This window comes from Triticum aestivum, chromosome 2D (genome assembly GCF_018294505.1).
Source record: "Triticum aestivum cultivar Chinese Spring chromosome 2D, IWGSC CS RefSeq v2.1, whole genome shotgun sequence".
Lineage (NCBI taxonomy): Eukaryota > Viridiplantae > Streptophyta > Magnoliopsida > Poales > Poaceae > Triticum > Triticum aestivum.
In genome coordinates, this window is record NC_057799.1 from 565,936,735 (window position 1) to 565,961,911 (window position 25,177).

At 48.1% G+C, this 25,177-nt stretch overlaps 1 protein-coding gene across 1 annotated transcript; it reads left to right on the plus strand.

The window, feature by feature from the left end:
* The first annotated feature begins 3,329 nt into the window (after window positions 1-3,329).
* Window positions 3,330-4,087, plus strand: LOC123050018 (FCS-Like Zinc finger 1). The gene has a single exon (XM_044472866.1). It carries the CDS (start codon window positions 3,438-3,440, stop codon window positions 3,726-3,728), a length of 291 nt encoding a protein of 96 aa, XP_044328801.1. The 5' UTR covers window positions 3,330-3,437; the 3' UTR covers window positions 3,729-4,087.
* The last annotated feature ends 21,090 nt before the right edge of the window (window positions 4,088-25,177 follow it).

Genomic DNA, 25,177 nt, shown 5'->3' on the forward strand with positions numbered 1-25,177 from the left:
AATCAATCTATTTTTCGCACCTGGCTTGGCTCACCTAAATTGGGTGTACGTTGCTTCGGTTTGTTTGGGTATACATGACGTGCTTGTATGGATTGCCACCTGTGCCGTGCCTATATGGATTTGTACATGCGCATGAACATTTTTTTCTGTGTCTCCCTCTCGCATCTTGACACGTGGCTTATACAATTCTATTAATTCTGCATAAAATAAAAGATTGTGTTGTATTTTTCTCCTAAGCAACAAAATAATATTTATATAATTAATAACAGAAATCATCTGTAAAATATATACTATGTGAAATTTTCGGTCGTATCCAAGGTACCCATATCCACAACAGAGAGATGTTGATAACCGAGTGAGTGAAGATGTAGATGGAGAAGATGAAGGCATCAAAGCATATGGAGCTTGAGAGGAAGAAAGCGATGGAAACATTGAGATTGAGGAGGCGACGAGGGTCATGCGATTCACCGAGAACTAGGAGCCGAGAATCATGTTGGCTGATACTAAGTCATGGATGATGATGCCAAGAAGTGGATCACATCTTTGATTCATTCAGCTATGCAGGAATTATAAAATTATTTGTCGTGGATCATATCTGAATTGTTGGGTTGTTTGATTTTTTTTTAACTGTTGAATTGTTATGTGCAATATTTATTGTTGAATGATCTACGTCACATGGGTTGCATAAATTTGGAGATGGGAAATGCGGGATACTGTTGCAGGGAAGAATAAATGGGACTCAATCCCTGCAGTTCGCAGACATGCCTGGACATATTTGCGGACAAATGAGGGTCGAATTTAACACTTATCATTGAAGAAGTTTAGGCAACTCCAATGGGGCGACCCATTTCGTCCGCCCGCGTCCGTTTGGGTCGGCGCGGATAAAAGTGGCGGCCCAACGAGCCGACCCAAACGGACGCGCGTCCGTTTTTCGTCCGCGGGCGACCCATTCCAGGCCTAATTTTGAGCCGGATTTGCGTCGGCGCGGACACGAGACGGACGCGCGCGCCTAATCCTTTCTCCGGGCCCGCCGGTCGGTGGCAGCCACCAACATCCCCCCCTCCATTTTCCCCAAAAACGCCCCCGCCCGCGCGCGCCCCCGCGCCCCAACCAGCCATGGAGGACGCCATCGACCTTGACGCCGCTGCCGGCCTCGCCTCCCTCGCCTCGTCCGGCGCCGTCGCCCCCTCCGGGAAAGGCAAGCCTCGTGCCCCGCGCAAGACCGCCGCGGTGACCAAGCCGAAGAAGGCGCTGACGCCCGAATAGCGGGCATGGGAGTCGGCCAAGAGGAAGGGTCGGAGGCACGCCGCAGACACGAGGGATGAGGCCGCCGTCGCCGCCGCCGCGCAGCAGGAGTTCACCAACACCCGCGTCGCCGCGGCAACGAGGGAGGCGCTCTACATGCTAGGGGTAAACCCTAGCCAGCACAGCGTCCTCCAAGCCGCCGTCGCCGCGGCCAGCACCGGCTCGTCGGCGTTTCCTCGGATGGTGCTGCCCGACTCACCCCGCGCGTCGGTTTGCAACCCGGTCCCCGGCTTCCACGTCTACCCGCAGGCCTCCCGCCTCCCCGGGGAGTGCTCACCCGACGTGAGCGTGGTCGTGCCTTCCACGCCCGCGCCCGCGCCCATCGACCTGAACGCCACCCCGGAGGTCGGTGGCTCGTCGTCCGGTGGCACGAGGAAACGCGCGCGACAGACGCCGGCCGGCGGGCTCCCGGATGCCCGTAACCTGTTCGAGGAAATGCCGTCCGCCGTCGACGAGGACTACATGCAAAACCTCATCTTCGAGGGTGGTGCGCCGGGCGCTGGCTATGATCCCGACGAGACACAAAGCCAGAACGGCCGCGGGGCGTTCACGCCGGCCGCTGGCTATGATCCCGAGCAGGCAGCCTTCATGCGTGATCAGGTCGGCATCGACCTGGACGGCTTCCCCCTCGACCACGAGTTCCCGAAGGACTATGGGCTAGAGGAAGAGGACGAGTGCGACATCGAAGTGGAGCCTTTGTTCGAGGACGAGCTCGCCAAACAAACCGCCGGTCCTAAGCCGAAGCGCAAGAGCAAGCGCACGAAGGCGTACACAGCTGCCGAGGACAAGCTTCTTTGCGAGTGTTGGTGAGACATTGTACAAGACCCAAAGACGGGCGCCGAGCAAAAGCATTCGACCTTTTGGACTCGTGTGCACCGCGGGTTTCAAGCCGCCCTCTTTTGTGCCATCAAGATCATTCTTTTACGTCTTCATTTGCTATCACTTGCCCATATGCTTGCATGGAAACATTTTGTAGGCATTTCAAGCTTTGGAGATATTCAAGGTTCAACACAATGGCAAGTGCTTCAACCTCTCCCATTGCTATCGGGTCATCAAGGACGAAGAGAAGTTCAAGGCACAATATGCCGCGCTCAAGGCACGTGGGGGGAAGGGCGCCGTGGAGGATGTTGGGGAGGGCGAGCCGGCACGGCCGCGGGGGAAGACCAACTCCAAGAAGGAGGACAAGCGAGATGCGGCCACCAACGCCTTGATCGCAAGCGTGGACGGCATGATGAATAAGAATGACTCAAGGGAGGAGGAGCGCCGGCGTTTCAAGGCGGAGCAAATGGATGCTTTCATGGAGATCCAAAGGAGGAGGCTTGATCTTGACGCCGAGAAGCAAGCCAAGATGTTCGAGCTCGAGGCGGAGAAGCAAGCCAAGATGCTAGAGATCGAGGCCGCCAACGCCAAGACAAAGGCGAAAGAAGTGGCTCTTGCAAGCATGATGACCGGGGTGGAGATCATGAAGGTGGATCTCAACGCCTTGTCGCCAAGGAAGAGGCCGTGGTTCGAGAAGATCCAGGCCGACATGCTCAAGTTCGACGACGAGTGATCTATGGCGTCGAGGGCCATCTTTTTGTATGCCGGCAGGTGTGCCGGCATGACCACGGGAGCCGCGATGGCGTGGTCGAACTCAAGTCCCACCATTTTTTGTGTGCTGGCATGTGTGCCGGCCGGCTGGCAAGTGCGCCAGCATGAACTGTGGTATTTTCTGAAGCCGGCATTGTATGCCTGCGCTGGCATGGTGCCGGCATGAGACATTGCCGCTGGCATGATCGGCCGCGGGCCATTTTTATTTAAAAGTTGAATGCGGACACGAAATGGGTCGGCGCGTTGGGCGCATTGCCGACCCAAATGCAAAATTGGGCGAACGCCGGGCGGACGGTCTATCCAAACGGACAAAAAACGGACAAATACGCCGTCCATTTGGGTCGCCCCATTGGAGTTGCTGTTAGAGAACAGATAGTCCATCACCATATATACCGGAGCCTTCCCCTCCGCTTCACCCAACTCACTCGCTTCCCTCTTTCTCTGTCTCCCTCTCCCCACACCAAAGCAGCAAGCAAGCAAGCGCACCACAAAGCCAAGCTCTTCTCAGCTTTGCTCGAAACTCGCCCCCACCCACACCCACAATGGCGGCTTCAGTAGCTTGCTTCTTCTTCTTTGATGCGGAGCCGCTCGCCGAGCTCGGCATGCCGGCGCTAGACGCGTGCGCGCTCTGCGCCAAGCCGCTGGCGTGCGACAGCGACATCTTCATGTACAAGGGGGACACGCCCTTTTGCAGCGAGGAGTGCCGCCACGAGCAGATGCACCTCGACGCTATCTGCTCCAGGCAGGCCGCCCGGAGGCAGCAGCGGCTCTCGTCGGGATCGGAGGCCCGGCGCTGGCATCAAGAGTCTGGGAAGGTGTCCGTCGCGAGCTAGCCGGCAAAGCTCGTAACCCAGTAGAGTAGAGTTTGGCTTGAATCCACGGGATCCGAAGAATCACCGATCTGGCGATACGAAGGAGCTTGGTCTCGCTGCTTTATCTCTTGCCTGAGCAGGAGAGGAAGTGAAGGACATATCTATCATAGTTCATGTGCTGAGGCAGTGAGGCTCCGGCCATCTGGGTCGCCCACTGGACGCTTCCTTCTCTTGGCCCCGACTGACTCCTTTGTGCCTCTGTGTGTCTTTGTTTGAGGCTTTTGAGCCGCGGCTTGTGCAACACCATATGTAAATCGAAATCAACCCAAATTTTTGGCCACCGATCGTGACCTGTCTGAGCTTTATGTTTTCGATCAATCATATGCACCCTTAAATCTCGTCAGGCAAGTACAACATTATGCTATACAAGCGCAGACAGCGCTTAACGAGATTACGTCGTTTCGCTATGAATCAAACATACGGTTGTGCAACATTCCTCTGTTAATTATGTACTCCCTCCGTTCGAAAAAGCTTGTCCGTCAAATGAATGTACTCCCTCCATCTTAAAATTCTTGTCTTAGATTTGTCTAAATACAGATATATCTAGTTACGTTTTAGTGTTAGATACATCCGTATGTAAAAATCTAAGACAAGAATTTTAGGACGAAGGGAGTATCTAGCACCAAATTAGTGTTAGATATATTCATTTGAGGGATAAACTTGGGACAAATTTTTCGGACAGAGGGAGTAGACAGGAGATGGACTTGCACAAGATTTGAGAAGATTCCAACTTAGTTACGTTACTAAACTTACAGCAAAAGGTGGGAAAAAGACATGAAAAGATTCGTTAAGCATTCACTTCACTTTGTGTTGCTGTTGATATAACGATTTTCCTTCGTGTCCCGCTATTCAAGATGACAGGGATTTAATTCTATGATCCGTGATCGCCTGGCCATGCAAGGATATTAGTATAAGTCATTTTAGAGATTTTAATATAGACAACACACGAAGCAAATTGAGTGAACCTACACTCTAAAATATGTTTATATACATTCATATGTAGTTTGTGTTGAAATCTCTAAAAAACTTGTATTTAGAAAGGGGGGAGTACTACTCTACGAGTTTTGTTAACGACCATTTCTGGTTTGTAAATATTCTCAAAATAAAATCCCGTTGGTAAATGCATAAGAGAAAACAAATGTTGCAACTGAACATTTTCCCCAGGCTGGTGATCGTGGAACGAATGGTACTGCTACACGATTCGCAAGTCTCCAACTTAGCATTAATCTTGAGTATATGCTAGCAAAGGGGGAAATAAAAATATTGGAAGAGACTCGTTATGCATTCACATTATTTTGTGTTGTTGTTGATGAGGGGGTTTATCGATTTTCCATGATCCGCTAGATCAGGATGATAGGGATTTAACACCATCTTGACTCCACACAAACTTTGTATTTTCTGACGACCAATTCATGTTCCGTTAAGTAAAGGCATGGAGCAGGAACAAAGGTTATCTTTTCATGAGAAAATCACACATACTAGTACTACATACTAATACAAACAAAAACTGTACATACTAGTACTAGTTCATTTGCATTGCAACCACACATACAATTGTCAGATTGAAATAGTTTGTACTCTGGAGGCGACGTTGGCACAACGATCAATCCTGGTGGCAGCACGTCACGTCCCAGCTGGATCCGACGGACGCACGGCATGTAGTACCCGGCATGTGTCCGTGTCAGACCACCGGTGGGTGCGTGCATGCGCGCGTCACAGCGTATGGACGGCCACTGCACACGCCTTGCTCGTGCAACCGAGCCGAGCCGTGCCCCACGGCCGATCACGCACACGTCCTTAACCGGGTGCTTTCAAGCAAAACCCTACGAGCCGCGCGGTCCTCGGTGAAAACGTCAGCATTGTTTACTGCTGCTAGTTCTGCCAAGGAGTAGCCAACAAAGCGACTGTGCTTGGGCCTGAAGTTTAGTGAGTACAGTAAAATTATTCTGTGGCACGAATCTCAACAAAGCAGAAGCTACTGGGGTGTTTGTTTCCCGGGACTTTTTTATATAGGGACTAGAAAAAGTCCCTCTTAGAGACTTTCTAACAAACAGGAGGGACTACCAGGGACTAAAAGTTACTTTTTGGGACTAAATGAAGAAGACTCTCAAGGAGAGTCTTTTTTGGGACTTTTAGGAACTTTTTCAACAATGCCCCTCCCTGCACCCATTGTCCCGCCGCCCCATGGTGTTGTTTGCTTGTTAATTTTCTGTATACTAGGGGTAACATGGTCATTTAATAACCTCTAAGGAGGGACTAAGGACTTTTTATTCCCTGGAAACAAATAGGGAGGGACCTTTTAGGGACTAAGGACTTTTTAGTTGGGACTAGAAAAAGTCCTAGGACTTATGAACCAAACAGGGCCTAGGTGTGCTTGCTTCCCGGAAAGAGGCCTCGCCGTCGTAGCCAGATGCCATTGGCTCCTCGATTCTCTGTACTCCAAGTGACCGCCGCTGCTCACGAGGACGGCTATGTAATTTACAGCTGAGTAATTCTATGGTTATGATTGGACGACCCAAAGGCAAAGGGCGTGCACGGTGCAGGTGCGTACGTCACCCCCAAGCCAAAGCGCATCCGTGTACGGTCCTGTTCCCAACGCGAGGCCTGCCACCCGCGCTTAAACAACTGTCCTGCCTCCGTAAACCGCAAGCTTCTGACGATCAATACCATGGGAGTACGTGTTGGTCATTACGCGAATCTGCGAAGGCGCTAGGTTCATAGAGACGGGAATCTGCGAAGCCGTCTCGTCAGTCATGACGCGGTTCCCGTTTGCACGGTGCACCAACACGACCATTCCTGACGAGGGAAAGGAAAAGCTTATTCCTGGTCCATGGTATGGCCAATGTTTATTGTATGCCTAACCATGTGGCTACGTGTTGCACTCTCATACGCGGGCGAAAAAGCCTACCCATGATTAGTGTCACTTTTTTTTTGAATCAAGAGCTTTATAACTCAATTAGGGGGATTACACGGGAGCTGAGTACAACTATCTAAGAAAGGAGGCATATAATTTATCCACAAGCATCTCCTCCTCTCTTCTGTGGCTTGCTTTGCACATCGATGGGCCGCTTCATTGGCTTCCCTATGTACAAACACCAGACCACAGGACATAAATCCTCCCACAAGCTCTTTGATTTCATGGCAAACAGCTGCATCCGCTGCTCTCTCTGAAAGTTCAGAGTTGCACATCCTAACCACCTGCTGAGCATCACTTTCAACACATATCCGTGAGTAACCCATGTCTCTGGCTAGTTGAATCCCACCCCAAATAGCGTACAGCTCCACAGTCTGGGCACTTGATGCAAAACGATACCACAAGGCCTGCGCTCTAATTAGGTTGCCCTATGAGTCTCGGACCACCAGCCCTGTACTTCCACACCCTGCCCGCTCAAGAAAAGCCGCATCCACATTGATTTTTAGAGTTCCTTGTTCCAGTGCTTGCCAGCGATCTTCCTCCCTGGTCACCACAGGTCGGGTAGTTTCCCCTGCTGTTGTAAGGTCAACAGCATTATCAAGAGCCCATCTAACAGAAGCTTGAACTGATCGTCCCTTCTCACCATGAGTACGAGCATTCCTTTCAGACCATGCCGCCCAGTAGCCACATAGTACTATGCATACAAATTGGTCCGATCCCAATTTTCCTTCAATCAAATCTGAAGCCCACAAATGCGGATGTAACACTGGGATTTTAATCGGCATCATGGTCTTCATCGCCTTCCAGAAGAGTCTCGCCCAAGTGCATTCGAATAGGGCATGTGTTATAGTTTCCTCCTTGCCACATAGGTCACAGAATGGGGCCTTTTCAATATGTCTAGTAAGCAAGACAGAATTACAGGGGACAAACCCCTTATAACTCTCCACCAAAAATTCCTGACTCTTGGTGGTACCGATATCTTCCATAGTTTGTTCCATAAGGCATTTCCTGCCGCTCCTGACGAAGACGGTTCGTAGGAATGTCTCATGCTTGTGCTCAGAATTTTATACGCCGACCGAACTGAAAAGTTACCATTCCTCTCCACCTCCCAGGCCCAACAATCTTCACCCCAATTCCCTATGGGTGTTTTAGCAATGGCATGCACATCAGGTGCAACAAAGTTTGCTTCCAAGGCAGCAAGATCCCAACTATTATTCACATGATCAATAAGCTCCTCCACCTTGGTGCATGCAGCCCCTGGTAACCGAATAATTGGCCGATAGCCATGATTGGAGGGAATCCAAGGGTCCTCCCAGATGTTAATACTCGCACCATCCCCAACACGTTTAATCAGCCCTAGATTCAGCCATTCTCTCCCACGTAGTATTGCCCTCCAAGTATGAGAGGAGTTCCTCTTTTTTGTAGCTGCCAAGAAATCTGAATCATGATAGTATCGGCCTTTCCTTTGCACAAAGTGATTCAGGGTTGGTCAGAAGCCTCCATCCTTGTTTAGCCAGCATGGCTTGATTAAAGAGGCCAAAATCTCTGAAGCCCATCCCCCCCTCATTTTGGGATAGCTATGTCCTGCCACTTTTTCCAATGCATTTCCTTTTTCTTTTCATCACCTCCCCACCAAAATCTTGCAACAATACTTGTGATCTTTTTGCAGGTCTTTTTGGAAAGTCTAAAACATCCCATTGAATAGGTAGGGATTGCTTGGCATATGGACTTGATTACAACTTCTCGTGCTGCACTACTCATCAGTTTTGGAGTCCACCCATTAACCAACTTCTTGATCTGCGTGACAAAGTGCTCAAATTGACTCTCTGATGAGCGCCCAATAGCTGTGGGCAGCCCAAGATACTTTTCAATCAACGCTTCTACATCAATCCCTGAGCTATCATGAGTTGCCGCCTTCATCTCATCTGTGCAATTTGCACTAAAAAATATAGCCGACTTATCTTTATTCACCATCTGTCCTGAACCTTCTCTGTATGTTTCTAAAATCTCATTGATTCTAGTTGCACCTTCACTTGTTGCCTGAGAAAAGACTAGACAGTCGTCCGCAAAAAGCAAGTGAGAGACCCAAGGGGCATGGATACCAACTCTGATTCCTTTCCGTAAATGAGCAGATCCATATGACTTGAGCAAACAAGTTAAACCTTCTGCACATAGAAGAAACAAGTAGGGTGAAATTGGGTCGCTTTGGCGTATACCTTTCGAGGGGTTGAAAGAGTCCGAGAACACCCCATTCACACGAATAGAGAAGGATACTGTCTCCACGCACGCCATCACCCTTTCAACCCACTTATCTGCGAAACCAAGTTTTAACTGAACTGCTCGGAGATAGGACCACTCTACCCTATCATACGCCTTTACCATATCAAGCTTGATAGCACAAGCCCCTGCTTTCCCTTTCTTCCTTTTCAAATAGTGTATACACTCATAGCCTGTTAGAGCATTATCCGAAATAAGACGACCCGGTACAAAAGCACTTTGTTCTTCGGAGATGATTTCATCCAGTATTGGTCTCAACCTGAGAGCCATTACCTTAGATACAATTTTGTACAACACATTGCACAGGGAGATCGGTCTGTACTGAGTAAGATCTTGAGGTTCTTTGATTTTTGGGATCAAGACAAGCACTGTCTTATTAATAGCCTCAGGCATATTAGCTATTCCGAAAAACAACTTGACAGCCGCACACACGGACTCCTTCAGCAAGCTCCAGTGCCTAATATAGAAACCTGCAGTAAGACCATCGGGCCCCGGGGACTTACTAGGATGCATCATAAACAAGGCATTTTCTATCTCAACCTCTGTTACTGGCGCACATAATCTTTGGTTCATTTCCTCTGTGACCTTGCCAGGGATAGAGTCTGTAACTCTCTCCGGTCTAGTATCAGCTGCAACTGTGAAAATGTTTTGATAGAAATCGATCGCTTCTTTCTCCAGGTCCTCTTGAGCAGTTGCAACTCCTCCGTTTTCACGTTTCAGAGATCTTATACGATTTGTTCTCTGCCTCTCACGGGCTCGTGCATGGAAATACTCTGTATTCCGATCGCCTTTAAGCTTCCAGCCAACCCTCGAACGTCGTTGGGCCATCATTTCTTCCCGTGTTATTAATTATGATATTCTCTGCATTAAGCTTTTCTCTTGCCTGGATGGCCCCTAGCCCAGCGAATTGAGTCTAATTTCCTCCAGCTTCACCTTTAAACTCTTGAGCTGCTTTGAGACTGACCCAAACTCGTCACTGCTCCATTTTTGTAGACGTCCTTTTACCCGGGAAAGAGATTCTTGCATGTCCAGTAGAGAGCCAATGCGTGGAACCCAAGCTGTGTCCACTACCTTGTCATAGTTTTCATGACAGTAATCATCTTTTGGCCATGATTACTGTCACTAGTATGGCAATGTTGCTTTAGTTTAACCCAGTGTTTAGAGGCCGCCTAAAGTTGTACGATAGGACTCGAGCGCACATGATCGATCATGACTCCTTCCGTCAAGGTACGAGGAATGTGTTCAGTCGTATACTGTATATACGGTAGTGGTCTGCACTGCAACTCGGCATTCTCTATGTTAAAAACATGAGTAATTTACCATATGATTTTATTAAAAGAAATAGTAGATAAAACGTGATTATTATAGTGGAGATGAAACACGTCATGTAATCTACTCCCTCCGTTCCAAAATAGATGACCCAACTTTGTACTAACTTTGGGTACAAAGTTAGTACAAAGTTGGGTCATCTATTTTGGAACGGAGGGAGTAAAAGAGAGAAGGCAAATAGCATCTGCACATGTGAACTAGAATAGAACATTTGTAGAGCAGATATTAGAAGGAGAAACTGTTGGAGGGTCTCAAACAGAAAGAACATGAGAATGTATGGAACAGCGGCAGAAGCATTGTCTTGGGGTCGACGTCCTCGCAGGCCATGTCGTCCAAGAGGTTGCCGGCGTCGGGAAAGAAGTCGTCGTTGGGGAAGTGGTCATCGGTGTCCCGAGCATCCATGATGAACCGGTCAGTAGTCGCGCAGAGCGCTACCCAAAAACCTTATCATCCTTCTCCCGTAGAGGACTCAAAGAAGGGGTTTCAAAGGCCTGCTGTCCCGACCTGCGGTGCACGCCACAAGCCAGGATGGGGAAGAATCTTGCAGTAGCTCAGAGGTTGGAACTCGGTGGCGAGAGGAAGATCATGTTCTAGTGCGTCTCTCTGAAGAGGAGTGACCTCTGTTTTATAGGCAGATGAGAAGGAGGAGAATAGGCTGCGACGGGAGGTGAAGCAAAAGAGGAAGACGAAGCGAACAACCTGTAGCCGAAGAGGTGGGCCGTTCGGATTCAGTCTCCACTACAGCAAAACGTTTCAGCTCCCGTGTGACCATTCGTATACCCGTCATTTAGACATCGGCTTGGCTCATTCCCGCAAGGCGTGACGAGGTGTGTCAAGGCGGGCGGTGGAGGAGGAGCGCGCGTGAATGTCCCTCTTGTTCTCACGCTCATATATGTGGGGAAACAACCTCCCTTATAAGGAGGTCCAACTCCTACCAAATTAGCAATGTGAGACTAAACTTTAGTAGCACCCCTTGACTTGCACGAATGAGCTAAGTGGGCTTCTAGGATCTATTAGGAATTTCTGAAATTGCTATTGGGCTGTCCCAAAATAGACTAAATTCCAGCAACCCCCCACCAGATCCGAGAGGCACACAAAATTTGCGTTTGGTTCCAAAACACTGTTTTATATACCGGTACTGCAGTGGAGACTGCTAAGTTGAACTTCCACCTAGAACTCTATGCTACACTAATAAGCAACTTGAAGAGTGGACTAGGCCTTGAACTGCAAGTTTTCTGCGAATCTAGCTTCACATAAAGCCTTGATCGATACTAGGCTACCGTGGGACTTCCCCGCGGGTGGAGCTTATGCGTCATACTCCGAGACCTTTCACGAGTATATTAGAGAGCACCCTACTCTCATAGATTGCGACGTTTAACAATCAGACTCATATAGGTTTGTTCTTCAAAAGATGTTCTGCATGACAACATATCTGCTTAAATGAGCCACTTAGAACACATTAAGATATACATCAACCTGCCATGCAGATTACGAGTGTATCGCATCTTCATGGAGTGGTATTGTTAATACTAAGGATACTCTCCTCTTAGTTGACCAACAATTTGTCTTCCACATCTAATTCAAGGGATCTTCGATCACATAGACGAGGTTACCACTGTGAGCAACTCAAATTGTGGGTCTCATACCCATCTCCTTCGATGCATTATCTATCACATTACATGATCGACCCTTAGTAAAAGGATCTGCCAGATTTTTAGACGTTTGGATATAATCCAATGCAATAACTCCAGAGTTTTTCATTTTCCTGACAGACTTTAACCTTCTATGAACATGTCTTGATGACTTCATGTATTCCTTTGAGCTGCTCACTTTAGCGATCGCAGTTTGGTTGTCGCAGTTCATAAGGATATCCGGTACAGGTTTCTCAACAATCGCAAGTCATTCAAGAGCCAACAAAGCCAATCTATTTCGACTGTAGCTGTATCTAGTGTTGTGAGTTCTGCTTCCATGGTTGACCTCGTTAAGATGGTCTGCGTGCAAAACTTCCAAGAAATAGTGCCACCTCCATGAGTGAATACATATCCACTCGTGGCCTTTATCTCATCAGCATTAGAGATCCAGTTTGAGTCACTACACCCTTCCAGTACCTTTGGGTACCCAGTGAATTCCATAACTCGCAGTGCCTTTCAAGTAACGCATAACTCTTTCTAGAGCTTTCCAATGCACATCTCCTAGTTTTGAGACAAACCGGCTCAGTTTGCTAACAACAAAAGAGATGTGAGGTCTTATAGCACTTGCTAAGTACATAAGCGAGCAAATAATCTGAGACTATTTCAATTGATCTCTAGCAATTCTTTGGTTCTTTCTAAGCAACACGCTAGCATCATATGGTACTGGAGAGGGCTTGCAGTCACTGTAGCCAAAGCGATTCAAGATCTTTTCCACATCGTGAGATTGAAGCAATGTAATCCCACCATCATCGTCTCTCAACAGTTTGATGTTCAGAATTACATCAACCACTCCTAAATCCTTCATCTCAAAACAACGAGATAGGAAATCTTTGACCTCCTTAATAACATTCAGATTTGTTCCAAAAATCAATATGTCATCAACATACAAGCAAAGGATAACTCCCTCACCCCTACCCTGGCGATAGTACACACATTTGTCAGCTTCGTTTACAACAAAGCCTGCAGCTGTTAAAGTTCTTTCAAATTTCTCATGCCACTGTTTGGGTGCTTGCTTAAGTCTATACAAAGACTTTATCAACTTGCACACTTTTCCTTCCTGACCATCTACTACAAACCCATCTGGTTGTTCCATATAAATTTCCTCGTCCAACTCTCCATTTAGGAAAGCAGTCTTAACATCCATTTGATGAACGAGAAGATCATGTGAGGCTGATAGTGAAAGTAGTACTCCAATAGTGGTCAGTCGAGCCACAGGTGAGTAAGTATCAAAGACTCTTCACCTTCCTTTTGGGTATAACCCTTGGCCACGACCCGTTCCTTGTACTTCTCAATAGTACCATCAGGCGTAAGCTTGTTCTTGAATACCCATTTGCACCCTATAGGTTTGCACCCATAAGGACGATCAGTAATCTCCAAAGTTTCATTTGCCAGGATGGAATCCATCTCACTACGGACCGCTTCCTTCTAGTAGTCAGCATCTTGAGATGCATACGCCTCTGAAATAAAACTAGGAGTGTCATCTATGAGATACACAAGAAAATCATCACTAAAGGACTTTCCAATTCTCTGTCTCTTGCTCCTAGTAGGAACTTCATTTTTCTCCTCCACAGGATTTTCAAAGTGTTCCATCGAAATGGTAGGTTCAGTAATTGTAGCTAATTCCTGATTCGATGAACTGGGCATCTCCTGATTTGATGAGCTAGCCATATCCTTCACGGGAAAGATATCTTCAAAGAAAGTCGCATCATTTGACTCCATGATTGTACCGACATGCATGTCAGATACCTCAGAGTTTACAACCAAGAATCTATAGCCAATGCTACGAAAAGCATATCCCAGGAAAAACAATCCATAGTTTTTGGTCCAAGCTTGCGCTTCATTGGAATTGGCACATTGACTTTCAGCAAACAACCCCAGGTTCGCAGGTAAGAGAGTTTTAACCATTTCTTCTCCCATTCCTCGAATGGAGTTATCTCTTTGTTCTTTGTGAACTCGGTTTAGGACATGGGATGCAGACAATATCGCCTCCTGATGTCTACTACGCAACTTATTCTTGTAGACTCGTGTTGGGCCTTCAAGCGCAGAGTTTTGTAGGACAACAAAAAAATTCTCTCAAGCGGATGACCTAAGGTTTATCAATCTGTGGGAGGTGTAGGATGAAGATGGTCTCTTTAAAACAACCCTGCAATCAAATACAAGAAATCTCTTGTGTCCCCAACACACCAAATACAATGGTAAATTGTATAGGTGCACTAGTTCGGCGAAGAGATGGTGATACAAGTGTAGTATGGATAGTATAATAGGTTTTTGTAATCTAAAAATATAAAAACAGCAAGGTAGCAAATGATAAAACTGAGCACAAATGGTATTGCAATGCTTGAAACTAGGGTTCATATTTTCACTAGTGCAATCTCTCAACAATGTAACATAATTAAACCATATGGCAATCCCTCAACGTACGACAAAGAGTCACTCCAAAGTTCTTATCTAGCGGAGAACATAAGACAAAATTGTTTGTAGGGTATGAAACCACCTCAAAGCTATCCTTTCCGATAATCTATTGAGCTATTCCTATAAGTGTCACAAACAGCCCTAGAGTTCGTACTAAAATAACACCAAATGGTACACATCAACCAACTCTAATGTCACCTAGATACTCCAATATCACCACAAGTATCCGTGAGTTGATTATACGATATGCATGAAACAATTTTAGATTCATAACATTCAATCCAACACAAAGAACTTCAAAGAGTGTCCCAAGATTTCTACCCGAGAAAGTAGGACGAAAACGTGCATCAACCCCTATGCATAGATTACCCCAATGTCACCTCGGGAATCCGCGAGTTGAGTGCCAAAACATACATCAACTAAATCAATATAATACCCCATTGTCACCACGGGTATTCATATGCAAGACATACATCAAGTGTTCTCAAATCCATAAAAGTATTCAATATGATAATAGTGAAACATCGAAGGTAAAAACTCAAGTTATATCAACAAGATAGAGACGGAGAAACACCATATGATCCAACTATATTAGCAAAGCTCGTGGTACATCAAGATCGTGCCAAATCAAGAACACGAGAGAGAGAGAGAGAGAGAGAGAGATCAAACACATAGCTACTTGTACATACCCCTAGCCTCAAGGGTGAACTACTCGCTCCTCGTCATGGTGGCCGCCGGGATGATGAAGATGGCCTCCGATGATGATTTCCCCCTCCGGCAGGGTGCCGGAACAGGGTCCCGATTGAGTTTTCGTGGATACAAAGGCTAGCGGTGGCGGAACTTCTCATCTAGGGTTATTTCTGGGGGTTTCTGTATTTATAGGATTGTTTGGAGTCGGTCTCATGTCAAGATGGGCTTCGAGGGGCCCACTACCCACCAGGGCGCGTCAGGGGGGTGGCGCGCCCTGGTGCCTGGTGGGCAGCAGCCCCCCTCCAGTGGGTCTTTGCTCCAATATTTTTCTTTTATTCCAAAATAATTCTCCAAAAAGTTTCGTCCAATTCCGTGGACTTTTATTTCTGCACAAAAAACAACATCATGGTAGTTCTGCTAAAAACAGCGTCAGTCCGGGTTAGTCCTATTCAAATCATACCAAAACCATATAGAATTGTTGTAAACATGGCATGAATACTTCATAATTATAGATACGTTGACTGACATATCACCTCCCCCATCATGCCTTGGAGAGACCCGATGAGTCTAACATGGCGTTAACCAAATCTGTTAGAGTACGGTTCTTTCTTTAGGCTACCCCATTTGACTGAGGTGAATAGAGAGGCGTCCTCTCATGGATTATACCATGTTCCGCACAAAAAGAATCAAATTCGTTTGAAAAATACTCTCCACCATGATCGGACCTCAGCCTCTTGATCTTTTGATCCAGTTGGTTTTTCGCTTCAGCTTTATAGATCTTGAAAAAGTTTCAAATCCTCATCCTTAGATTTCAGAAGATACACAAGGTAGCATCTAGTGGAGTCATCAATTAACGTCATGATTTTTTTTCACCTTTCGCCAAAACATCATTCATTTCACAAGATCTGAATGTATGAGCTTTAGTGGTGCAAAATTTCTTGTTTCCGCAATCATATGAGATTTACGAGGTTGCTTAGGTTGCACACAAACTTGACACTTAGATCCCTTGACAGTGGTGAAACTAGGATTAAGTTCAACTTGGCTAGTCGCGACATGCAACCAAAGTTAACATAAAAAGACGTGAATGTCATACATTTGATTCACTATTGTTGCAAACATGATTAACAACTTTATTGCAAACATTTGACAAGGATAAACGGAACGGGCCTCCTAACTCATAGCCTTTACCAAAAAAAGTTCCATACTTGGATATTACAAATTTATTCGACTCAAAGACAAGCTTGTAGTCATCTCTACACAGAAGATATCCGCTAACAAGATTTTTGTTGACGGAGAGGACATAATCCACGTTCTTCAGCCGCATGATCTTTCCCGAAGTAAACTTCAGATCGACCGTGCCAACACCACGAACAGAAGCACTTGAACCATTGCCCATCAGCATGGTGGAAGTCCCTGCGGTTTGATAAGAAGAAAACATGGAAATATCACCGCATACATGCACATTAGCACCCGTGTCAATCAACCAATCAGGAGAATGACATACTGAAAGAATAGTGGGAAATATACCTTACCCAGCATCCTTCATGTCAATATCACCAATGACAACATTAGCGGTCTTGCCACCTTTCCCAAGATGACGCTTGTCATAACAGTTAGGGCAACTAGGAGCCCAATGATCAGGATCTCCGCACACATGACAAACACCTTTCTTCTTGTCATTCTTCTTCTTGAAGTTTGATTGTTGTACAGCCTTGTTCTTCCCATCAAACTTGCCCTTGTTCTTGAACTTGTGGGGTTGGAAGTTTTCTTCTGTACCTGATTGGCACTAGATCCTCCCTCAATACCTCGAGCACGTGTGTCTTTTGCTGTCGCCTTTTCTTCCACATCAAGAGTACCAATGAGATCCGGAACAGAAAATTCTGGTCTCTTGTGTTTCAAAGAGGTAGCAAAGTTCCTCCACGAGGGGGGAAGCTTAGTGATGCCTCCAACAACAAACTTGTCTGGTAACATATAATTGAAGTGCTCAAGTTCTCTAGCAAATGACTGTATCTCGTGAGCTTGTTCAACCACGGATCGCTCATCAGTCATCCTGTAGTCATAGAATTGTTCCATGATGTACAGCTCAGTGCCGGCATCCGAGACCCCAAACTTGGCCTCGAGTACGTCCCACATATCTTTTTCATTATCAATTGACGCATAAGCATCAACTATGTTCTCACCAAGAATACTCAATAGAGCAGCCTTAAAATAGGGTATCCATTTTCTGAAAAGCTTGTTCCTGTTGAGGATCAAGATCTCCTTCAGGTTTGGCAAGAGTGGCGTCATAACAACTCATGGTTTAAAACCATAAGACTGCTCTCACACGCCACCTCTTATAGTGCACACCCTCAAACCTAGGAGGCGTCATGGATGCAGAAAAACCCCTTGGGGTAACTTTCCTATAGTAAGATTTTTTGGATTGTTGGAAATATGAGCAATTTACCATATGATTTTATTAACAGAAATAGTAGATAAAACATGACTACTATAGTAGAGATGAAACAAGTCATGTAATCAAAAAGAGAGAAGGCAAATATCATCTGCACATGTGAACTAGAATAGAACATTTGTAGAGCAGATACTAGAAGGAGAAACTGTTGCAGGATTTCAAATAGAATGAACATGAGAACGTACGGAACAGCGGCAGAAGCATTGGTCTTGGGATCGACGTCCTCGCCGGCCATGTTGTCGAAGAGGTTGTCGACGTCGGGAAAGAAGTCGTCGTTGCGGAAGTGGTCATCGGCGTCTGGAGCGTCCGTGATGAACCGATCAGTAGTCGCGCAGAGCGCTACCCAAAAACCTTATCGCCCTTCTCCCGTACAGGACTCAAAGAGGTGGGGTTTCGGAGGCCTACTGTCCCGACCTGCGGTGCACGTCACAAGCCGGGATGGGGAAGAACCTTGCAGTAGCTCAGAGATTGGAACTCGGTGGCAAGAGGAAGATGATGTTCTGGTGTCTCTCTTGAGAGAAGCGACCTCTCTTTTATAGGCACAAGCGAAGGATGCGAACAGGCTGCGACGGGAGGTGAAGCAAAAGAGGGAGACAAAGCGAACAGCCTACAGCCGAAGAGGTGCGTCGTTCGGATTCAGTCTGCACTATAGCAAAATGTTTCAGCTGCCGTGTGACCATTCGTATACCCGTCGTGCGTGGCAAAAATTTAGATATCGGCTCGGCTCATTCCCGCAACCCGCGGCACGGCGGGGGATGAGTGCATGTGAATGTCCCTCTTGTTCTCATGCTTATACATGTGGGGAAACAACCGCACTTATAAGGAGGTCCAACTCCTATCAAACTAGCAATGTGGGATTAAATTTTAATAGCGTACCTTGCCTTGCACGAATGAGCTAAGTGGGCCTCTAGAATTTATTAAGAATTTCTGAAATTGCTATTGGGCTATTTCAAAATAGACTAAATTCCAGCACTGTAGCCACCGGTGTGTGCCGGGAAAGGAGCAGCATAGCGGAGCATGTAAAAAACGGGTCAACTAAAGGCCTGTTCGGATTCCCTCCTCTCCACTACCCCGTTCTCGGAGCTGGAGGAGCGACAGGTCAAAATCGCGGAGTGGGGAAGCAGGTGCTCCGCAGATCCTGAGATTTCACGGAGTGGGAGGATTACCGAACAGCCCTAATTGGTGTGCAAGTAAAGAATGGAACTTGGTACCACTCCAACTTGTTTGCTACGCCGGCCGGCCGGTACATGTGTGGCAATTGAGATCTAGGAGAGGCATGCATGCACGTGCATGTGCACACATGCGTCCTCGTCGGCCATGAATATGCACGTACGTATGCATTCGTGTTTGCGTCGGCTCTAAGTCGCACGTATGCATTCGTGTTTGCGTCGGCTCTAAGTCGCTGGAGACAATGTGCTTATGGAACAAACAGCTGTTGTTTGCTCGGTTCCTGCTAGCTAGGTATGGCCACTGTGTCAGCCGAATAATTTGCTCGTTCTTTTCTTCGTCTTGTCCGCTAACAACCACAGGCCATCGAGCTGCAATTTCTCGATCGGCCTCCAACATTATTTGGGACGTGCATCTCTTTGCTGGTATCAGCTGGGTATGAATATGTCAATGCTATAAGTTGGTAACAACAAGAAGATCCTCCGGCGAGACGACTGAGAACGAGAAACGAATTCCTTTCATGTTGATGTTTGGTGGTTGAATAGCCGAGGCATATTGGATCCACGGTGTCTGGTGCACAGCATTTCTGTCACGTTCATGTTGGTGGTTGAGGGTTGAGACGCTGAATCCACGGTTTCAGAACGAATTCTTCCGAGAGTTGTTAACATGAAAAATTCTTCCGGCTCAGCAGACTTCCGTCCCTTCTTCCATCGGCTATCAGAAATCTGGGATCGCCCATTCCCATTTGTTTTCTCCCGAGCAGTGCTATGCAAACGACAGTCTGCGGACGATTTTTGGACGACAAGCCTTTCAAGCGAGTAAATAGCATAAAACTACTAGTTTACAGATTAGGGTTTCAAAAAATTACCAAATTTTTATTTTCTCAAAAAACTACCAACGTGTGATCGGCTGTTTCAAAAAAACCAAATCACCGAGTGTTTAAATTGTAAACCGTTTTTTGACAGTTGTGGCCCACCTGTCAGGTCCATGTGGCATAAAAATTAACACCGTTAGGTTGACCGTTAGATTGACCATTCACAGGTTATGACCGGTGGGGCCCAAGTGTTTATAAAAAGCAATTGAGTCCCTGTAATTTTCAAAATAAAAGCGATGGGGTCCCTGTACTTTTGCTGAAAAAGCGATCTGGTCCTTGTGAAGAAAAGAAAAAAGCAATCAGATCCTAGGCCAATCCCGCACGGCTTCTCTCCGGCAACCGACCGCCGTCCACTCCCCTCAATCCCCTTCCCTGCCGGTGACTGGAGGTGGCCGAGCTCCAGGACATGGGGTGCGCGGCCGGCGGCTCGCCATGGCGCGGCCAGCAGCGGGGCCTCGGGCACCTCCCCATGGCGCGGCCTCAGGCGGCTCGCGGCCAGCAGCGGGGCCTCAGGTGGCTTCCCATGGCGCGGCCTCAGGCGGCTCGCGTCCAGCACGAGCACAAGCACGGCATGGTCAGCTGTGTGTGCAATCTTCCTCTGGCACGAGCACGAGCACAGCACGGCATGGTCAGCACGGCGAACTCCTGCAGGATACTTCCCTGGACAGGGCTAGTCTACGGGGGGAGGGGGAAGGCGGGATGCTCGCCGGCAGCGGCGCTCTGGCGACCGGCCGACCGGCCCAAGGGGCGAGCGTACGCGTCGAGCACCCTCCATGGCTGCGTCGGGGGCAAGCGACGGGAGGAAGAAAGAGAGATAGAAGAAGAAGACGGGGCGAGTAAGAGAGATAACGGAGTTGACATTTTATGCCACATCAGCTCCGACGAGTGGGCCATCCTTGTCATAATCACGATCAATTTGAAAGCATTCGGTGATTTGGGTTTTTTGAAACAGCCGACCACGCGTTTGGTAGCTTTCTGAGAAAAAATAAAATCTGGTAGTTTTTTGAAACCCTAACCTGTAAACTAGTAGTTTTATGCTATTAACTCCTTTCAAGCCGTCATTCATGGCAACAAACGGGCGCCAACCACATGATGGGACATCATGCAGTGGTCGTCCATGCAATTCATCGTGTGTAGAGCAGTTCGGTTTTCTCCCTACGTTTTGGCGACACTTGGACTCCCTTGAGTGTTTCATTTTGCGTCTTAGTACAAGATCAGAGGAGATATACTTTTTTTAGATGTCAGAGGGGATACACTCAACAAAGGGCAGTTTCCGTATGCATGTAGGCTATGTTGGACAGGTGGTACGTCGTGTCATACTTTTTTATTTTGCGAATCTACGTCGTGTCATACTTGTGTTTGTGTGACTGATACTTGTACGAAAGGTTCTTACTCTTTTCTATTCGTCTGGAGAGAATACATCTACTACATTAAAGGTTTCTTTCTGCCCTATTTAAGAATCTCTGTAGCTTGGTCATGCATGACTCAGCCGAATCTGCATTTTCTTATGTTCCTTCTGGTATTCTTTTTTGTTGGTGAGAAATCTAGCGAACAGCAAATCGAATAATCAATGCAGTTTTCGTGTCGAATAATCAGTGAAGTTATTAGTCAGCTCACCCGGCTAAGTCAAGCGTGACTGTACGCAGAGTGCATTTATTTTTGTCACATCCAGGTGATATATTTGACCAAAGGAAACAGCCACTTTCAGCGTCATTGAACCGTTGATCTCTGATATATTTTACCCCTATCGAGGGAAGAAATCGTCCGTTACATTTGACTTCTTGATCCGTCCCCCCTTGCAAAGGCTCGTTCCTGTTCCAATTGACATAACCATAGTCCTACTAAGTGTACTACTTAACACGTCAATAACAGCTTCAAACACTGTTAATCTGATACACTTTTTTGTACCAGTGTTTTTTTTCAAGAGTATGCAAATTGCGTACCTTAGCTTTATAGAAGGTAGAGGTTTGAATACAAGAAAATGACAGTCCGTTGCGCACAACCTGTCACAACACTCCACACCGGCTAGTCCGAAGACAACCCCCACAAATGACGACAACAACAACAACAACAACAACAACAAGAAAAGCCTATCCTAAACTGAGCAGCAAGGCCGCGTCTCAACCAATGCCGCCGCCTCCAAAAAGAACATCTTCATCTTGACTTTCCTCGTTGACGCGCCATCCTAAAGAAGGTGGATGGCGGAATTTGGTCCGTCCCGGTAAAGGCGTCGTCTTGGACACGCTAGCAATGATGTGCATAGCGCCCCTACAGAACAATCTTGGATAGCAGCGAGCGCCGGAGGAAAGCAACCTAGGACCTACAAGCCGTGTCTCCAAACACGATACTCCCAAGAAAGGGACGGCGTCGAGGACGCCGCTATCGCGCCGGTCCAACTCCGAACCTAGGCTTTCGCCCGAAGACATCAACCAAACCAGAATGAAGCGAGTACGGTGTCGACACACCTCGGCGACGCCTCCAAGGAGGGAAACGACACCCACGGGCGCCGTCATCGCCGGCCCCGACCGAAGACGGACAAAGACTTTCGTCTGTGACGTCGCACGCCATCCTCCTCGCCCACCGGAATGGGGCAGCCGTCCACGTTGTTCACACCGCCGCCGCCGCAGCAAATCAATGTCATGGCCGATGCGTCATGGAACACCGACGACCCGCACGACGAGAGCCCACCTCTCTACCAACTCCGATCTGTCCGAGCGCCCGCAGCCCCCACCGTCGAGCACCTCCTGTGTGGTCGAGGGACCGCCGCACGCTGCTGTCACGCTCCTGATAGCAGCCGTACAGACCGGGCCCCTAGCGAAATCGGGCCCCCAGCCCAGATCGGGCCCTGGCTAGGCCCAGATCTAGCCCGCAGCACCCTCTCCATGGCCGCCGGTGGCAGCTCCACTGCGATTTTCGCCGCCTCCAGGAAGCACCACCGACGGCCGCGGCGCTGCTAGCTCCGCCTCCATGGCCCGAGGAAGCCACATGGACGCAGACCTCGCGCCACAGCCTCTGCGTCGCCGCCTCCAGGCCCGCGCCGCCGCTTCCATGGCCGCTCACCCCTCCGAGCTCCGGCTCCTCCGCCAGCCTTCACGCAGCTCCGCCACGACCCTCCTCTCGCCGCCCGCCGCCTCACAGCACCGCCGCCGTGCGCCACCCGATGAAGCCCTCCTTCGCGCGAAGACAACGCCACCGGGCGCGCTCTCCTCCCCGCCGCCTTCGGCGGCCAGGGGGCCGCCACCACCGCCAGGACCGGCGGCGGCAGCAGCCGGGTGAATTTGGGGTAGGTGGCTCGCTAGTTAGGGTTTCGTCCCCCCGGGGTCGCCCGTGCGACCCGGGAGGGGAAGGGGAAAGTGAGCAGCTAGGAGAGTGTCAAAACAGAAAACTCCCAATACAATGGACTTAGGTGCCTCTTTGTACCAGTGTCAATCAAGTCACACGTTGAAGCAGACTAGAGCAGCACTGATGCCAAGAATTGACAGTGACGGCCGTCGATGCACAAACGAGCGTGAATCAGAGGGACAAAACGCCACACAATGTCGACACTCTGCATTTGGCACATCAGAGGGACACTTTTCCCTGCGGCGAGCGTGAATCTCCAGTGATTACTGGACAAGTGACAGCAGCTGCAATATAGTAAACAGTAAAAACAGAAGCAGAAGAAGGACGTAAAAAAAACGCCACGGCCCACGCCCAAGATCTACTGCGTGTTGCGCCCACTGGCTTCGTCGCGGCCGAAAACGACGGCGGTGCGAGTGGCAACAAAATACGTACACGTCAAGCTCGGCGATGAATATGATAACACCACCAACGTCTCTTTCGTCTCGTACCAAAAATATTGCGGGAGAAGAAGAATTGGTACTTCCTGAAATAATTTAAGGAGCCGTTTATTGATTAGCCGAGTGAAGTAAGCGAGAGGAACATTAAACAAGCAATTCATCATACTGCTTGATTGAATAATATCAAATAATTGAGACCATTAACGTGGGAACCTAACCCAACATATTATTGTAGGCGGGCTGATGAGTCGGAGCTGTCACGGATTTCCATTTTTTCAATCTTGGGAATGGGTGCTTCTGGTTGCTACAGTTTAATGTTAAGGAGTTGATCGTGAGTGGTGTTGGAATATTAGGCAAGTTCATGATTAATTTCAGTAAATAATTCATGACTAGAAGAGATATTAGCATGCAATAATCTAGCAAACTAGAAGAACAGCAAGACATGCATAACAGCAGCAAACACGTAACAATAGCTGTAGAAATAGACATGAACAGAGGATGTTGGACGTACTGATCGTTAGCTATTATGGGTGCGACAGTGTTGATAACGATGTTGGCGACGATCTGCTGCTGACGGCGATGAATACGACGATGAGTAGCACCGCCCGACTTGGACGGAAGACGACCCGTGATGACGAATTTGAGCAGTCGCGCACAGCGCTTCCCAAAAACCTAATTCGTCCTCTCCCGGTGCAGGATCGCAAAGACGAACGGTTCCGGAGACCTGCTCTCCCACGCGCCGATGCACGCCGGCGTTTGGGATGGAGTAGAGTACGATGGCCGCGCAAGTTGTGAGATGAGGCAAAACCCTAGGTGTTTTTCGGTGTGTCTCAGGCCGCAGCCGGTAGCTGTATATATATTAGGACCAGAGGCGGAACCGACTCGGTTTCTAATTCGTATACTTACCGGACAAGAAATCAAAAACTTATCTGCCAAGACATAAAAATAAAACGGCAAAAGGAAGCTGCGCTCCTGCAAGGAGACAGACCGGATTTCGGCGGACCATTCACGCGCATGTCGCATGTACGCGCCGCCTCGGCACGGCACGGCACGGCACGGCACGGCACGGCACGGCACGGCACGGCCAGGCGAGGCGAGCGAGCGCGCGTGTGGTTTTCCCTTTCTCTTCTCACACACCACTTAGAGTGGTGGAGAGAACCCACTATATAAAGAGGTCCAACTCTTCTTCAACTTCCAAGGTGGGACTAAACTTAGCACCACCTCTTGCCATTTTACACATGGGCTTTGAGATTTCAGAAATTGCTATGGGCCTAGCCCATTAATTCTAACAAGTGGTTCAAGCAAGGATGATATGGCGGCGGTGGCATCCTTCTGGTGGAGCTGTGTCCTCGGACTCCGCCGTTGCGACGGCGAATGGTCCACCGCCCGCGCGGAGTTTGGGAGGTAGTCCAGAAGCGGATGCAGATTGTGGTATGCATCAACGACAGCTGGAAGATGATGGATCCTGTGATGGGTTTGTGGTACGTGGATGGCAGGTATGGTTTCCTCTAACGACGTCTTAGTCATTCGGGGGTGCCAGATCTGAAGTTCGATCTTGGACAAGCCACCTTGGAGTTCCGCAAATCTGCATATCAACGATGGAGCCGCGTCGATCTCGAGTGTGGAGGTGATCCGTCATTTTTTCCTTTGGTGGCAGATGTGGTGGTACCAGAGGCACTTGACAGGCGTTGGTGTCAAACTCAGAGGTTTCTTTGGTCTTGTTTGTAGTTTTTACTTCTTGGCTGGTGTTTCTTTGTGCAAAGGCTAGCGTTTTGCCATTTGTTCAGTTTTGCCAGATCGGTATGTATGTGCCTTGTATTATGTTCCT

What these genes read in the sequence shown, in the direction of transcription:
- LOC123050018 (XM_044472866.1), top strand. Translation starts at nt 3,438, where the DNA reads ATGGCGGCTTCAGTAGCTTGCTTCTTCTTCTTTGATGCGGAGCCGCTC.